General features: G+C 42.4%; 1 protein-coding gene across 1 annotated transcript; it reads right to left on the reverse strand.

The window, feature by feature from the left end:
• Positions 1–2,120: 2,120 nt before the first annotated feature.
• rfc5 (replication factor C (activator 1) 5) lies at positions 2,121–16,705 on the reverse strand. Its single transcript, XM_083784367.1, has 11 exons — positions 16,513–16,705; positions 15,013–15,077; positions 12,941–13,077; positions 12,341–12,420; positions 11,271–11,344; positions 10,161–10,320; positions 9,335–9,416; positions 7,648–7,777; positions 5,752–5,829; positions 4,472–4,526; positions 2,121–3,208 (listed from the first exon to the last, which is right to left on the reverse strand). Exons 1-11 carry the CDS (start codon positions 16,566–16,568, stop codon positions 3,109–3,111), a joined length of 1,017 nt encoding a protein of 338 aa, XP_083640493.1. The 5' UTR covers positions 16,569–16,705; the 3' UTR covers positions 2,121–3,108.
• Between the last annotated feature and the right edge of the window lie 1,708 nt (positions 16,706–18,413).

The raw sequence follows: 18,413 nt of genomic DNA on the forward strand, positions 1-18,413 counted from the left end.
TTTTAAAGACAGTTCAGGACTCTGTGGCAACCAATGACATCATCGGTCAGGAATTCCAAGCGGAATAGAAACTAAACAAAATCTCTTACTGGAAAGTTGAAACACTGAAATAGAAGGCGTTGTTCTTGCATGGATGACATGTGACCGGTCGGTAGGCAGGTTTCTCAACGGTCCACAGCCCGACCTCTGTGACAGAGTGAGATCATCATGCCTCTTAATGATGGAACTTTAATGAGGACCAATTATACAGTATAAGGTCAAGGCTGAAGTGGTCCTTTAGGCCCGGTTTAGGGCAGTGGTTCTCAACCTTTTTCTGGATCAGGGCCCACTTGAAAAAACCTGAGCATTCGCCGGGAATCGTGGCCGCATGCGTTTACTTCAGAGCATGTTTTGTTCCCACTTGGATCAATGGAACCAAGAGTAGTTTATCACAATGAAAACTGAACTTTGCAAGGTTTTAAAGCATGACATATCAATAGGTTTTCATATTTAACGCTATATTATCATATTACAATCTTAAGTGTTTTGCCAATTATCTGAGGGCCCACTTGCACAATATCTTCACATCCCACAGGTTGAGAACCACTGGCTTAGGGCATGGTCACACACATTGATGGCATCGGCATGTGAATTCAACTAGGGTTGGGCCATTTTGACTTTAAATCGATATGACGATTATTTCAGACGTTTAGCCTTGGTTCATAGCCATTCTACAAGCTCACAGTGCGTAGAGGTGTGGCGCATCGTGAGCTAATTTAAAATGCCACCATCGTATAAGGAAGTTAAAGATGTGGTTAATCAGACTAATCAATTTAGGAGATTATACTAAATCTAAACGGGGAAACGGGCACCAGAGCCAGCTGTGACCGCATCCCGCAAGACGGCATGGGGGGGGAAGAGGGGAACCCTGTCTGTGACCACAGCCTTATAGAGCGTCGCAGTCCCGCCCCCTCGAGAGAGACCCGGAAAAGAAATCCCCATAAATTTTCCTCAGACTTTTCAGAAAGTATTTATTTTAAGACGCCATGGACAAAGCCAACACTTTTTGTTTGTTTTTCTTCTTTGTAATTATTTGTTTGGTCCAAAATATTGTGTTTGTCACGACAAGAGTTGGCTTCGTACGACGCTTATAAGGTCTTTAAATAAATACGTTTTGAAATGTCTATGGGGAAAAAATGCATTGGGAACTATTTCCTGGGCCTGGCGTCGTCATGAAAGGGGCGGGACTGCGACGCTCTATAACCCAAACCACGACAAAGGGTCGGGTCGGGACAGCGTTTTTTTTTTCTTTTTTTGAATGTCAACCACACCAATTCAACTCCTTGCCTTTGGTGTAGTTTGGGCTTTACACTTGTCGTCGTGCGACGATAATCGCCACGGGAAGTCGTATGCTGCACAATTTACGTATTAAGATAGGACGTCCGTTAACACAAACATGTGCAATCTCGCAATAACTTAACAAAAGTTTGTGCAATCTCGCAATAAATTTCAAAAGGGTTTACAATTCATGGATTGTTGTACACATTTTCATAACAAAATGCGTATTTTGTAATGGAGTGTAAAAGGGAGTTTTCAGAGTGTAATAATGTCTTAGCACAAGAATTCTACTGATATGTATGTTAGATTAAAGAGCATTCCTACAGTAAGGGATATATTAAATTGCACTGCTCAAAAAGCTGACCGCACCGTGCTTAAATCTTCACCACTTATCACATATCTAACTTGTGTTGTTTACTACAATTTTATATTATTTATTGTGTAAATATAATATAAATATAATAAATATATTTCAAATCAAGTGTTTTGTGTGCTGCAGTGCTGTTTTCGTCGACTACGTTTTTCCACTGAGGAAAATTAAATGAAAACTAAGCTATGATGACTAGGACTAAATATACTGACAATTTTTTGAAGGGCGCTAGCCCCTCATATACACCTTTCTCAATATTCGCTATTGACAATGAAAGGAGAAATTAGGTCAAATGTCCGCCAAATATGACCTACATTTGTGGCAACAAACATAAAATGGCGTTGACAACGAAGGGAAAATGTACGTCATATGTAGACGAGCAAATCGGCTAACGAACCAATCACAAATTCTGTTGTTCATAATGATAAGAGAGCTCCCTTAACTTCACACGGGTGTGATTTCTTTTTAATTAAACAAGATTATTCAAAAACCCAAATCACTGTCTGTACAGTGTACACAAGACCTTTTAGAACAATGGTGAGAGGACAGACGACGTCATGTTGAAGTGCATTCTCAACCAGCTGTTTTACATACTGTACACTCGCCTCTTCTGTAACATTTACGCGTAAAGATTTAACCCAGAGCCAATCACTGGATGATATAGTGTGCCATCCATCAATCAGGGCTGCTATGAATCTCCATTTCACGTTAGCATTCATGTGTTCTGAATGATCAGTATGATTCAGAGATAAAATACATCCTCCATCACAAGCAACATTTGTTTCCTTTCTCCCACCAATCTGACTATAAAGGTGGTTTTGCACACTGGAAGCGTTTTTCGGAAAACCGACAGGAAAAACGCAGCAAAAATCCGAAAAAACGCAGCAGTGTTCAGGGAGCTTCATGCTGCGTTCACATGGAATCAGGCAAGCAGCAAGACGGCCAAAGATTACATATGTTAACATTGATGCAGTCTGCCGGTTCTGGCTGCTGTGCCGTCCTGTTACCGTCCTGCTCCCCCGTCCACTAAAATGTCATCCGGTTTGCCGTCGACTGCTTGGCCTGATTCCATGATGTGAATGCAGCATTAAGCTTGCTTACGATTGGATCTATAAGCTGTAGCTTGTAAGCTTGTAAGATCCAGCAGAGGTGAGTGTAAATTATACCCCCAGAAGGGATATTGCAGGATTCTCCAGTGAACGACCACATCCTATCAAAAAGGGGGGCTCTGATGATCAAAGACGAATGTTCATTGATCAAATTGTTTTCATTCAAAAATGAGTCGAAATTGACATTATACACATGGTGGGCAATAAGGAGGAACCCCCACGTTCTGACTGCGTGTAACAATATCCTGGTCTTTTTCTTCTAATAGATACCAAAGTGAACCGGAAACAAAATGGTTGTCATTGTTCTTTTGTTTACGCAGCCTCGTTGACCACCATGTCTCGCACTGCCTGGAACGCCGCCACCATGGAGCTCAGCTGGATCTTTTCGTTGGTTCCTGATGCCAGTCTGTGTCTGAGGACAAACAAAAATAAAAAAAACACATGGTGTAACCGGGGTGCATACTTAGTTTAGACTAGTCATTGGTTAGACATGGGTTAAGGTTAGGTTTAGGTGTGCGGGGTGCATACTTAGTTTAGACTAGTCATTGGTTAGACATGGGTTAAGGTTAGGTTTAGGTGTGCTGCCCCGTGGGAGGTTAGGTTTAGGTGGAGGGTTTGAGATAGGTTGTAGTTGTAATAGGACTAATGACTGGTCTAACCAATGACTAGTCTAAACCAAATACTGTCTAAACTAAGTACTGCACCCAGGTGTGCTGCCCCGTGGGAGGTTAGGTTTAGACTAGTCATTGGTTAGACATGGGTTAAGGTTAGGTTTAGGTGTGCTGCCCCGTGGGAGGTTAGGTTTAGAGTGATGGTTTGAGATAGGTTGTAGTTGTAGGACTAATGACTGGTCTAACCAATGACTAGTCTAAACCGAAAACTGTCTAAACTAAGTACTGCACAATCAACCTGGTTCCCTTAAACACAATCAGTGCCAGGATTTCTGTCAAAATAGAAGCTTGGGGTGCCGGGAAGATATGGCCGGTTTTACTCTGTAAGCCCCCCACCACCCCCTTCAGGATAAAAAAATACCTCGCTAAGATTCCGATAAAAGCCACTGATGATCGCTCGCTTCGTATTTTGAACGAGAGGCATGTTGAAGTCAGAAATGAAGAGCTTTAGTGTGTCCATCTGGTCAAAACCACGGAGAGCTCCTTAGATTACACAAGCCGAGCCTTTCTTTGTGAACGGGGAAGTGAACGACAACGTGCACGTGCGAAAGAGCAAGGAGTACAGTATGGTGCTAGGACAACGTGTACACACGTCCACAGTACATCTTTGAATATACTGTATATTCTTTCAGAGCGAACGTTTTTAACTCAAATCTTTGCTTCTGGAACAACATATTTGTATGATTGAGGATTCTCTCTCTCATTCGTGTGCTCCAGCACTAGGGCATTCACTTCTAGTCATTTTTTACTAGTTGACTAGTTGCCTAGTTTACTAGTCGACTAGTTGTTTAACTACCTATTATGTAAAATAAATAAATGATAATTGTTTTGGGGGGGGGGGGGGGGGGGGGTTTGGAAATAAATGTGTAGTACATTGGTGACTATAACTATAATCTTGACTACCTGATCTTGAGGCCTACAAAAAGTCGACTAGTGGATTTACTAGTCGACTAGCTGAATAGTCGACTAGTTGCTTAATGCCCTACTGCGCACACATCACTTACTCTATATCGGCCAACTTGATGAGCAGTCCCATCCGAATAGCAGCAGGAAAGTCCACTGGAACAACACAAATAAAACAAAATAAGGTTTTAGACAGAAAGTCCACTGCAACAACACAAATAAAACAACAAAATAAGGTTTTAGACAGCTCAATGTAGCCTTCAGCAATTTCCCCAAAACATAATGTGGTTTGTGTAGACAGCAGGTAATACACAAACATGTATTGTCAGCTATGTTGTCGTCCTATCTGTATCCATTTCAAAGCACAGATTGATATATTTTTTAAAGGCAACACAAATACAGTATAGTCCATCCCCTAGAGAAGAAATATTGAAATTCCAGTGTACATCACTAAACCATGTAATGTTTAGCTAACATTGTTCCAATTATTCACGTAAGTTTAGTTATGTTTACATTTTATTTGGAGAAAATGTGTAAAAGAAATGACTGGAACAATGTACAACACTGTAGGTAAACTGTTAACTGAATAGACAAGGACTTACACTATACTGCACACTATGACCGTTACATTCTATAATTGGCCATACATTGCACTGGAAATGGTAATCTCTCCTTTTGTTTTTCTCTCCCTTTTTGCATGGTATATTTTTACATACATCACTTTGTGCCTTGTGTTTTTTGGGGTGCTTTACATGAAATAGGTTGAGAACCACTGAACATACTAGAACATACGTTTTCCATAAAACCGTTGGAATTTAGAACTTAGAAGACATTTTGTAAAATTGGCCTTGTGGGTTAACTTTTGCTGTAAATGTCCTCATTGTGCTTGCATACGTTAGTGCTGGGAACCAAGCTACTCCCCCTACAACGAGGCAGTCGGCATGGTAGCCATAGCAACCCCCGGCGGGGTCTCCCGGGCAACGGGAACGCAGATGGATTCACACACAAGGCCTGGTGGAACAACTGTCAGCTTCGGTTACTGCCAGCTATGGGATGGGACCATCTGCACCGTATGGCTGCATGGAGCGGTGCTTCTCAAACCTGTTTCCATGGCAACCAGCCCCAGATTGTTATGTATTTCATACATGGGCAACTGACCACATGTGGCCCACAGGTTAATATCAGAATACTGTGAGAGTGTGTGAGAGTGTGTGTGTGAGAGAGAGTGTGAGTGTGAGAGTGAGTGAGTGAGTGAGTGAGTGAGAGAGAGAGAGAGAGAGAGAGAGAGAGCTCCGTGAGGATGTCTCGTGTGTGTGTGTGTGTGTGTGTGTGTGTGTGTGTGTGTGTGTGTGTGTGTGTGTGTGTGTGTGCGTGCGTGCACCTCTGTGTATGAGCAGGTGGACCTCCGTGAGGATGTCATGCAGGGCCAGACCTTTCAGGGTCTTCAGCTCAAGGATGGCTGGTTAGAAACAACGTTAAGGAGAACCCCTTTTGGTGTTTTAATTCTGACCTGAGATCAGATTCTAAAAATGTCTTCTACATCCTGACAGTTTTCTGAAAAAGCTATGTTTCTATGTCAGTCGTTCTTCGACTGACATAGGGGGGGGGGGGTCCCTGGAACAACATATTTTCAGATGGGGGTCCACGGGCAAATACAGATAATTCTGGGGGTCCTTTGGCATGAAAATGTTTGAGCACCACTGATACAGAAACATGGGTTTTTTCAAGAAAACTGTCAGGATTTAGAAGACATTTTGTAAAATCGAGCCCAGTTCTAAATGGTTTAACTTATTTTCTTTGTTTTGACTGAATTAAAATGTCCTTTTTAATATTACGTTTCCCTTTAAGCACACCAAATTGCCTTCTTGTTGAAATGAACTAAAATGTGCCAGAATTCACCATGCCCAAAGGACTCAAGTCACCCCCTGGTGGACAGTGGGTAAATATACATACAGAGACCCATTTTGACAAACTTAGATTAAATTCTCCATTTGAGCAGAGCCGGACTAACAATGGAACTAGGTGGAGCTTAAGCGCCAGGGCCCGAAGCTTGCAGGGCCTGGTACGAGACTATAGGTACAGCTGTTGCTTCTTTCGAAAAATATAACGCAACATAAGAACCCCCACTAGTGTTTTTGGTCTTCTCGTCTGACAGTTTCTGTAGCAGTTTTCGCACTTTTCGGGAGGAGAGGGAGCAGTCTGTTTGGGGGGTTCCCGACGGCTGCGCGTCGCTTCCTCCTCTGACAGAGGGGAAGCGAGTAAGCGACGCCGTCAGTAGCCCCCTCACTCAGGAAGGCCCCCCTCACTCAGACCGACCAACGTGTGTTGTTGCGACAATAACATACATACAGCCTATGTAAGAGGAATATAAACAAGACCTTGGCACAAAACTTCATATTTACCCTGCTCTAATGCAACAAAAGTGTGTTCTTACATCCTCCATTTCACGATTCCAGCACTCGTGAGTAAATTAATTAATTTAATTGCTATTATGAAAGTTTTCAGTGACGTTGGACCCACAGGTTGCATTGTCGTCAATAATTAATCTGTCTTTAAAACGTTCTAATATTAATATAGCATATTGGCATTGTCTGTTGGTGCACACATGTTATATGGACCATGTAACAACATGGTCAACAGCACTGTTTGCAAATGTAGCTACATTTGTTGGCCATGGACAATTTAGACAAAACATGCTGCTGCCTGCTAATGGAGCTTGTAGATATAGGCTAATTATTGTATGTACAAGCTCGTAGATATATAGCCAGCATACAAGTAAGACGCGCAAACGCGTGAAGCGAACGCAGCTCGTGTGTGTGTGGTTGTGTGTGTGTGTGTGTGCTACAGCTGCGCCCTGTGTGTGTGTGTGTGTGTGTGCGTGCGTGCGTGCCACAGCTGCGCCCTCTGGTGGCGGGCCGGTGGTGTAACAGCGTGACACCACACAGCGTGACACACACACACACACAGACACTCAGCCCCTGCTGTCATAGTAAGTGGCTCACTGCGTTCGCAATAAATGGATTAAGTGGTTAAAATGATTGTGATGCTATATTAATTTTGCTGGGGACTCACATGTAAAATCAGTCATTATGATGGCATCAAGGCCCGCCAAAATACATTTTAGTCGACTAAATCAACTGTAGATTTAGTCGACTATACTACTAAAAATTTAACATTCCAGGTGACCAAAATGTGACTAAAACTTAAATGAAAGCTATTCAAGAGACTGACTAAAAAAAAAAAGTGCTGCCAAAACACAGATGGTGTAAGAGGATACAGTTGTAGGCCGAGGTGAAGTCTTTGTTCAGAGACCAGTCCAGGATGTTAGCGATGTCCGAGCGGAGTGGGTGCCCCGTGCACGTGTACACTGTGTCCTCGGTCACCTTCCCATAGGCCATGCTGGTGCTCTGAAATCACACCGTAACGCACGTCAGAATGGTAACATAACAAGGTGACATATACAAGGTGGTGGAAACCTTGTGTCCAATTTAAACCATTACTTTAAAAGTTAAACCATTACTTTAAAAGTTAAAGATGGAGTGCCACGATTTTTTTCCACTCTACAACATGATCATCAGGTATTATTATAATTAGAACTTTTTCCCCAAAAGTGTACAGAATTAATTAGAGCGACAGACAGAGAGAGAGAGAGAGAGGAGTGTGTACGTCAATTTAACAAAGGTGCAGACGATCAGGAATCAGCAGAGAGTGAGCGACGTTTACGCTACTCTATGCCGGATTGAAGTGGACTCGGACCCAGACTTTTTTTTTCTCCCAGGAAAAAAAACATCTGGAAGCCGTAACATATAGTGGTAATAATGACGTTGCGCCGCCCAGGATCTGTTCTGGGGTCAGAAAGCATCATCGTACCTGCAGCAGTGTTGTTTTCGTCGACTAAATCCAAGACGAAACATGTTCGTCGACACTACCATTTTTCACTGACGAAAACTACATGGAAACTAAATGAAAACTAAATATACTGACAATTTCGTCAACAAATAAAAACTAGTCTAAAATGTTAGGAAGGCACTATGGACAAGAGATCCACTAAGGCCTCTTTTAGACGGCGACCATCTCCATATAACACGTCAAAGTCCCGTTGCGTTCTCATTTTTTCTTACCCTTTACACGAGAACGCACACGTTATGATATAATGTGCTATTATGCTATACTGTCGCTAGGTGGCGATAACGGGCTGTCAAATAGACAGCTGGTCACCCAAGTACAAGAAGAAGACGCAAGCGGCGCAACACTGCTCTGGGCGTGCCACGGGATGATATATATTTATTAAATAAACGCTGCTGCCGCGGCTGCCGTCTATCACAAGGCTTTTTATTTACATCATGGTTTTACATTCAACATCGCTGATAAGCATCACTTTGTAGGCGAGGAGGGAGGCTTGTTCAGGAACTCCATTATATCATAATGATATTGCTCTGCATCAATGTAATAAACATATGCGCTGTGAGCCAATGTGAGCCATGATGTCATAAGTTTTGCGGATTCACCGTTTTGCCTGTTTATATGGAGACCATAGGAAACTGCGTTCTCAAAGATTTCCACTCTGGGAGGCGGTTTCACTTTGTTGCGTTTTCACCTCCTGAGAACACGGTTCTCGTCTAAATGACAGCAGCAAACGATACTTTATTTTGACGTTTTATATGAACACCATCCTCGTGTAAATAGCACCTAAGTTATTTTACAATTGGTTGCATGCTGAATAGACGATCTACAAGCTCACAACGCTTGTGAGTCATTACGATGGCATCAAGGCCCGCCAAAATACATTTTGTTCAACTAAATCAACTGTCGATTTAGTCGACTAAAATCTTATGACATTTAGTCGTCTAAAACTAGACTAAACACTAAAACATTCCAGGTGACTAAAATGTTACAGAAACTAAATGAAAACTATTCAAGAGACTAGGACTAAAACTAAAACTTGCTGCCAAAAACACTGGTACCTGCAGGATGTTGAGTGATCGTCTCATGTCTCCTGAGGATAAGGTCACAACGGCCTTCATTCCGTCTGGACTTACATCAATACTGAAAAGGGAGGGGGGGGGGGGGGGGTTAGACATAGGATTTACATTTTTCAGTCAAGATCTGATCCATTTATGCTACAAATCTCCTTCTAAGTGGGGTTCACCAACATTTTTGTGCCAAGGACACCCAAATGGAAGGAGCCACATTTAAAAAGGGCTTGTGCCAGAAGAGACATTTTGTGTTCAAAAACATTCTACACCTGTGGCGGCATTTGGCCCTCACAAATTATAGTAATATGTAACAAGTATATACTCACCTAAGGCCTCACTCACACCTAAGACACACTTGTGTCCTGTGTCTCAATGCATTTCCTTTGTTTTTATATGTTTTTTATGGGGTTTTTTGCGGCTTTCACCTTTATTTTTTTATAGAGGGACAGACATTAGGCTGACAGGAAATGGGGGAGTGACATGCAGTAAAGGCCGTCGGGATCGGGAGTCGAACCCGCGGCACACTGCCAGACTGGGTTGCCAGCCAAGGTGCCTGGACCGCTGAGCCACGGCCCAGGCCTCTCAATGCATTTCCAATGGGAGTCACATGGTTTCATCACACAACCTTGTCGCATGGCTGTCTTGCTAAAGCATGTTATGCTTTAGCTATTGAAAAATCGAAGAACGACTGACATTTTTACAATCTGATCTGAGGTCAGAATGGGTTAATCAGACCAGTGTGTGTCCAGTGGAAACCTCGTATGAATCTGATTTCAGGTCAGAATGGGTTAAATCACTGCACACACACACCCACCTCTCCTCCTGGACGACGTACTCCAGCCTGGGGATCATCTGGTCCTGAGAGAGGGGCCCGAAGCGGAAGCGGGTGCAGCGCGACTGCAGCGCCGGGATGATCTTGGACAGGTAGTTACAGATGAGACAGAAGCGGGTGTTCTCCGTGAACTTCTCAATCACTGCCCGGAGGGGAGAGGAATATTAGCAGTTTAGAGACACTTTTAGTAATCGTCCATTTAGCCCATTTTGTGTTATGCTTTAGCTATTGAGAAATAGCAGATCTACAAGCTCATGGCACGCCACCGAGTGGCGCGCTACGAGCTTGTAGGTCTGCTATTTTTGAAAAGTTGTGAAAATGTGACGCAAATCTTTGAATATATATTTCAGAGCGAACATTTTTAACTAAAAATATTTTGGCTTCTGGGGGACTGGAACTACATATTTTGAGATGGGGGTCTGTGGCCCAATAGAGATAATTATGGAGGTCCTTGACATGAAAAAGGTTGAGCACCACTGACAGAAACATGACAGAAAAATGTTAGAATTCAGAAGCCTTTTTTTTTATCGACTCAGTCCAAAATGTGTTATTACTGGACAGCTTGTTAGACAAGACGATTGACAGACGGTCTGTCAGTCCACAACAATCAATCACAGCACAATATTTGGAAATCCTTCCCTGCCTGAGACCCGATTGGCTGGCTGAGCTTGGTAAAAAAAAACATCTGAACTGACAGTTATATAATCTGATTGCATTGCATAATAATATCATTTTACATTTCTGTGTAGCTTTGAGAGATAAAAATAAAAAAGCTTTTTTTAGTGGAAACATCCATTACCTGAATTTACATCATAATAATCCAGCCATAATTTGCCACAAATGCAAAGCACAATTAATCAATAACATGTGTGTGTACTTCACACTGGGACTTTGTTTTTAACAGGTTCAATGGCTTTTAACTCAAATCTTTGCTTCCGGTGAGGTCCCTGCTGGAATAACACATTTTCAGATGCGGGTCGATGGCCAATTATTTTTTGGAGGTCCTTGAAATGAAAATGTTTGACAACGACTGACATAGAAACATGTGCTACACAGTGGGTGAGGCCCGGGCCAAGCAGATGGCTTAATTACCTCGCCGCAATGCATTCTGGGCATCCTGGGTCATGGCATCGGCTTCGTCCAGTATCACCAACTTGAAGCCCTTCCTGGAGGACAAGGGGAAGAAGAGACCGGGAGCAACTCGTTTTAACCCATTCTGTGCGGGAAGTTCGGGAACCCCTTTTGGTGTTTTATTTTATTTTTATTTTTTTAAGATATTTTTTTTGCGGCTTACGCCTTTTATTGATTTTTGAAGGGACAGACAGTATGCTGACAGGAAACGGGAGAGAGATGGGGGGATGACATGCAGTAAAGGCCGTGTCGGGTCCGGGAGTCGAACCCGCGGCACACTGCGACTGGATTACCAGTCCGGTGCCCAGACCGTTACGCTACGGCCTGGGCACCCTTTTGGTGTTTTAAGCATTGTTATGCTTTAGCCGTGGAAAAATAGCAGACCTACAAGCTTATAGCGTGGCACTCGGTGCCGCACTATGAGCTTGTAGGTCTGCTATTTTTTAAACATTGTGAAAATGTGCCTCAAATATATATTCTTTAAATCTTTTGCTTATATGGGGGTGTTCCTGGAAAAACATATTTTCAGATGGGGGTCGGCGGCTAAATACATAATTCTAGGGGTCCTCGACATGAAATATTGAGCACCACTGATACAGGCATTTCAGAAAACTGTTAAGATTTAGAATTGGCCTCAGGTCTAAATGGGTTTAATGGTGACTTGGACTACTTTTTAACTATAGAGCGGCCCGACCCAGAATCACATGGATCCCATGGAGCCGATCCCTGGCCTAGTCCTTGCCCGGCCAACTAAATTACTGATGTTTTGACCAAGAATGTGTGGGTACACGTACAGGTAATGCAACTGCCAATCCAATATATCCACTTTTAAGAGTGCACACATGTAAACCTCTGAAGTGGCCCATAATATTACTGTTACTGGCTGGATATTCTTGATTGGGTTTTTTTTGTCTCTTTGCAAAGGTCACTTAAACCCATGTCCTATCTGCAAATCTAACACCACCCTGCAAGTTGAGACTTTAACGGATGCACAGTGCGGTTCTGACAATATCAGGAAAGAGCGGTCTTACTTGAAGATGGTTCTGGTGCTGGCGAAATTCAGGATGGGACCTCGTACGACATCGATACCTCGGTCGTCTGAGGCATTTAGCTACAACACAAAAAGGAGCAAAATGTAAATAAAGGCCCTTAACACATTCTGGGCGGGAACCCCTTTTGGTGTTTTAAGCATTGTTATGCTTTAGCCGTGGAAGAATAGCATATCTACAAGCTCATAGCGCGGCACCGAGTGCCGCGCTACGAGCTTGTAGGTCTGCTATTTTTGAAAAATCGTGAAAATGTGGCACAAATCTTTGAATATATATTCTTTCACAATGAACGTTTTGAACTCAAATATTTGCTTCTGGGGGGGGGTCCCTGGAACAACATATTTTCAGATGGGGGTCGGCGGCCAATTACATATATTTTTGGGGGTCCATGACGTGAAAATGTTTAAAAACGACTGACTGACATAGAAACTTGAGATTTTTCAGAAAACTGTCATGATTTAGAAGACATTTGTAGAATCATCCTGAGATCTAAATGGGTTAAAAAGGTGTCACTTATAGCTATTATTGATCCATACCATTTGGACAGTCCAAACAGTAAACTTGTAGAAAGTGGTTAGTTACCTCCAACACCATAGAGGTGAACTCTTTCTCCTTATAGAGTTGCTTGGCACAGGCCAGGATGGTGGACGTTTTCCCGGTACCAGGGGGTCCGTAGAACAAGAGGTGGGGAAGCCTGTCCTCACTGATGAATTTCTGGACTGGGGCCGGGGGAAAGAATCAAGAGCAGTTAATTTAAGGAAAATGTCTCGATGGTCTCTAGAATATGCAGAGTCAGAGTGTCGTAAAAATATATGCAGTCAGGCAAAAATCGGAATCCCCCCCCCACCACCCACCCCTTTTTCCCCTCACTTTATACATTTCTTTTACCTTTATGATTAATTCCTGTTCTGTTCTTTTTGGCTATATAGAAGTGTCTATTTGTACGTCTCTAAATATTTTTACGATTTGAACAAGGTGGACGCTCTTGTATGTAAATAAGTAAGTAGTTAATACTCAGGCCATATCACTTTATCTCGGCAAACAATACTATACCTAAAGGTATGTGCACAAAAAAGTACGGTGAGGCAGCTTTTTGCTTCTATGGCCCAACAGCCTGGAATAAACTTCCATTCGAGCTCAGACACGCACCATCTGTAGACATTTTTAAATCTCAACTCAAGACTCACCTCTTCACCCTTGCTTTTAGTTGAGTTTTATTTATTTATTTTATGTGTTTTTATTTATTTTATGTTCTTATATTCGGTTTTGTTCTCTGCTATTGTTCTATCATTTTAACTACTTGTGTTTTATTGTATTTTATTTTTGTGTCCTGCCCTGTGAAGCACTTTGAGCTGCATTTTATGTATGAAAAGTGCTATACAAATAAAGTTTATTATTATTATTATACTACAATCTTGTTCAAAACAAAGAAAATGACGAATTCCATTTGTCTCGAGTAGCACTGTATTACAGTAATGATGTGTAGTGTGTTACTGTATTACAGTAATGATGTGTAGTGTGTTACTGTATTACAGTAATGATGTGTAGTGTGTTACTGTATTACAGTAATGATGTGTAGTGTGTTACTGTATTACAGTAATGATGTGTATGTAGTGTATTACTGTATTACAGTAATGATGTGTAGTGTGTTACTGTATTACAGTAATGATGTGTAGTGTGTTACTGTATTACAGTAATGATGTGTAGTGTGTTACTGTATTACAGTAATGATGTGTAGTGTGTTACTGTATTACAGTAATGATGTGTAGTGTGTTACTGTATTACAGTAATGATGTGTAGTGTATTACTGTATTACAGTAATGATGTGTAGTGTGTTACTGTATTACAGTAATGATGTGTAGTGTGTTACTGTATTACAGTAATGATGTGTAGTGTGTTACTGTATTACAGTAATGATGTGTAGTGTGTTACTGTATTACAGTAATGATGTGTAGTGTGTTACTGTATTACAGTAATGATGTGTAGTGTGTTACTGTATTACAGTAATGATGTGATGTGTAGTGTGTTACTGTATTACAGTAATGATGTGTAGTGTGTTACTGTATTACAGTAATGATGTGTAGTGTGTTACTGTATTACAGTAATGATGTGTAGTGTGTTACTGTATTACAGTAATGATGTGTAGTGTGTTACTGTATTACAGTAATGATGTGTAGTGTGTTACTGTATTACAGTAATGATGTGTAGTGTGTTACTGTATTACAGTAATGATGTGTAGTGTGTTACTGTATTACAGTAATGATGTGTAGTGTGTTACTGTATTACAGTAATGATGTGTAGTGTGTTACTGTATTACAGTAATGATGTGTAGTGTGTTACTGTATTACAGTAATGATGTGTAGTGTGTTACTGTATTACAGTAATGATGTGTAGTGTGTTACTGTATTACAGTAATGATGTGTAGTGTGTTACTGTATTACAGTAATGATGTGTAGTGTGTTACTGTATTACAGTAATGATGTGTAGTGTGTTACTGTATTACAGTAATGATGTGTAGTGTGTTACTGTATTACAGTAATGATGTGTAGTGTGTTACTGTATTACAGTAATGATGTGTAGTGTGTTACTGTATTACAGTAATGATGTGTAGTGTGTTACTGTATTACAGTAATGATGTGTAGTGTGTTACTTACTGGTGCTTAGAATGTCTTGGTGGGAGATCAGATCGTCCAGTTTCTGTGGTCTGTACTTCTCAACCCTGTGATGCAGCGACAGAGACACCAATAAAGTGACAGCAAAGTAGAGCGACCGGGACAGAACCGATGGATCCGGTCTAGAGCGGACACGTTAACGACTGGGGGATCATGAGTGTGATGTGTGCAAATGACCGGATATAGTAGGTGGCTCGCCCTCTAGAGCAGTGGGGACCCCAAGGGGTCCTTGAGGGAGGTCCAGGGGGTCCCCAGCTAAATTATAGTTTGGAACCAAATGGACCATTATGGGTCTGTAACTCTGAGTGTACAAATGGAACCAACCAACCATTTGTAGTACACTCAGAGTTAAATTAACATTTTACAATATAAATTGGGGGTCCCAGAGATAAAAAATGCCATTAAACGGGGGTCCATACTAATGCATGTCAAACTCTGGGTCCTTGAAATTAAACGGGTTGAGAATCACTGCTAGAACCGTAAAAATCTTCTCTTCTTTAATATATTTTTTATCCCACGATTTTGTAACCCATTTTTCACCCCCGTGTCAATTATCTAATGTGATCCTGGGCTCTACACACCCTCCGCCAACCTAGTCCCCATATATGGGGGACAAGGGGAGAGCATCGGACTTGAACTCATGCTTCAAACAAATCATCTCTTATGGGGGTCCCTGGCATATCTCTTCAAATGGGGGTCCGCAGGGCTAATTAGTGTCAGTTTGGGGGTCCTTTACATGAAAAGGTTTGGGAACCACTGCTCTAGAGTAGACTGGATCAGAGCACTGAGCAGTAACCAGGCTTCAGTTCCCACAGTACATGTAAAGCATTACTACTGATTGATTGATTGATTGAAATATGTATTCTATTAACAGTTTGCAGAATTACAGTACATTTCAAGCACAACTCAATACAAAGACTGTTAACTGTGAGTGGGAGCACAATTAAGCATTACACTTGTTTACAACAGGGTCCACCTTGTTCAATTCATCAAAACATTTAGAGACGTACAAATAGACACTTCTACATAGTCAAAGAACAGAACAGGACATAAAAAGGGAAAAGAAACATATACAGTGAGGGGGTCAAGGGAGTGTGGGGGGATTCAGATTTTACGGTGGCCAGTTTCGAATTGCAGCCATCCGTATAGGTACCCTTTGAGAGCGGTTTTGAAGGAGTCAAGGGATCAGTCGAATGTCTTAATGACTGTTGGCAGGGCGTTCTACTCCTACTACTACTCCTAGTGCAACGGGTGTCTCTTGTCAGGAAAACATCTACAATCGAACAGCAGGTCGCGGGTTCTGTGTGGCAGCATCATGCAACAACCTGCAATATGTTCACAAGCCATCACGCTTGTGAACTACATGCTACATACTACATGCTAAATGTAGTATACTATCCAGGCATAGACAGACAGGCACTGAGCTCTGTGCAGCTATATAGCACGATGCTAACATAATGATCCCCCTCCTCACTGACTCACCAGGGCAGGTTCCTGGCTTTCAGCGGGTTTGTGGTACTGCTGTTAGACTCCGTCATGATGACTCGTGTCTGTCTGTGAAGGTAGTTGTCAAAGAGTTATGTTTATATTGTTGAATTTGATCAGAGTTGAAGTGCTGTTTGTTTTCATGCGGTGCAGAACTGCAGCAGCTTCCCGGGAAATAACTTTGGCGCGCTCGACTACAACAAAGCTGTAGCGTACGAAAATTCTTGTCCTTCCGGGTTTACAGCCAATGAGAGATCTGTTCAGTTGTTATGGGGCGGGGCGGCGCTCACAATTGGGTGCGTTCGGAAATGCGCACCGGGAGCGCACTCGCCTATTAGTTTGCATTGCACAGTGCGCTCAGTGCGCTATTTCCGAACGCGCCCAAATGTTATGAATCTATGATGTGTGCATAATTCTGTCCATCATGTGTATACACATTAGCCTACATACACAGCATACATTCGATTGATTGATTGATTGAAATATGTATTAACAGTTTGCAGAATTACAGTACATTTCAAGCACAACTCAATACAAAGACTGTTAACTGTGAGTGGACGACCCAATAAAGCATTACACTTGTTTACAAGAGGGTCCACCTTGTTCAATTCATCAAAACATTTAGAGACGTACAAATAGACACTTCTATATAGCAAAAAAAGAAGAACAGGAATTCATCATAAAGGAGGTAAAAAGGGAAAAGAAACATACAGACTTTTATGGGGGCCATGCAGTTTCGAATTGCAGCCGTCCGTAGGTGGCAGGGAATACTGGACTAGGCCTACTCGCCCCGGTGCTTGCCCGTTTTTCCTCCCGGAACTTTCCCCAGTGAGGGGGATAACTTTGTAATATGCTATTGGCTGTTTGTATTCTTTTTGGAAAAATATAAAAATATATTCCTGTGGAAAGGCTATATTATTTGATTTATATTGAACCTATAAACAATTTAGTATTATTTAGTATATGTAAGGTTTTGCCCCCTCAAATGGTACCTCGTCAGATAATCCCCACATATCCTACAACAACTTCTGTGAACAGACTTCACTGTAGTAGCTTTTCATAAATTATATTTGTACTTAGGCTGTTCTGCTGTCATGAAAGTTTATAGTTAGAGAAATTCAAAGTCCAGCCGTCTGCTGTCCAGCCCGGTCCAGCCTCTCCCACCCCTCACTGGGGAAAATTCTGGGAGGAAAACAGAAACGGGGCGAGTCTTCTTGTTACCGGTGGCAGGTGCCCCTCTGAGAGAGGTTTTGAAGGAGTCAAGGCATTTACATGTCTTACTGACTGTTGGTAGGGCGTTCCACATTTTGGTGGCATAGGAGCGAAAAGAGTCCCTTGTGTTTGTGTGTGTGTGTGTGTGTGTGTGTGTGTGTGTGTGTGTGTGTGTGTGTGTGTGTGTGTGTGTGTGCGTGCGTGCGTGCGTGCGTGCGCATTGTATAGGTCAGTGCAGGTTCCCAAACCTTTTCATGTCAAGGACCCCCAAATTGACACTTCTTTTGCCCGCGTGAGCCGTGGACCCGCATTTGAAGAGATATGCCAGCAGGGCTCTAGCAGTGATTCTCAACCCGTTTCATTTCAGGGACCCCCCGGGCCCAGTTTGACATGCATTATAGTCTACGTCGGCTTGAATGGCCCTCCTAAACAGGGACAGATCAACCCCCACGAGGGCCCCCATGGGCCGGTAACATTTGCCCCATGGGCCCCACTGCCTGGCCCAATGGCTAATTTGTCCCTGCTCCTAAAGGCATGCATGCATGGGTTTGTTGCTTCCTCGGTCTGGGGCGCCACGCCAACCCAGATCTTGGGTGCCGTCTACATTCCGGCTGTCACCCACCCGTCTCTCCGGTGGTCACCATGTGACTATTGGTTGTCACTATAGTCTATTCCTATATGAGTCA

The sequence above is a fragment of the Protomyctophum parallelum genome (assembly GCF_964188405.1).
Source record: "Protomyctophum parallelum genome assembly, chromosome: 15".
Taxonomy (NCBI): domain Eukaryota; kingdom Metazoa; phylum Chordata; class Actinopteri; order Myctophiformes; family Myctophidae; genus Protomyctophum; species Protomyctophum parallelum.

Bases quoted from the DNA above. Each gene is read 5' to 3' on its own strand.
- rfc5 (XM_083784367.1), bottom strand. From the start codon at position 16,568: ATGACGGAGTCTAACAGCAGTACCACAAACCCGCTGAAAGCCAGGAAC. The intron at 15,078-16,512 runs GTGAGTCAGTGA...GCTGCATCACAG, and splicing joins AAAGCCAGGAACCTGCCCTG to GGTTGAGAAGTACAGACCAC. The intron at 10,321-11,270 runs GTAATTAAGCCA...CCCTCCGGGCAG, and splicing joins CCAGAATGCATTGCGGCGAG to TGATTGAGAAGTTCACGGAG.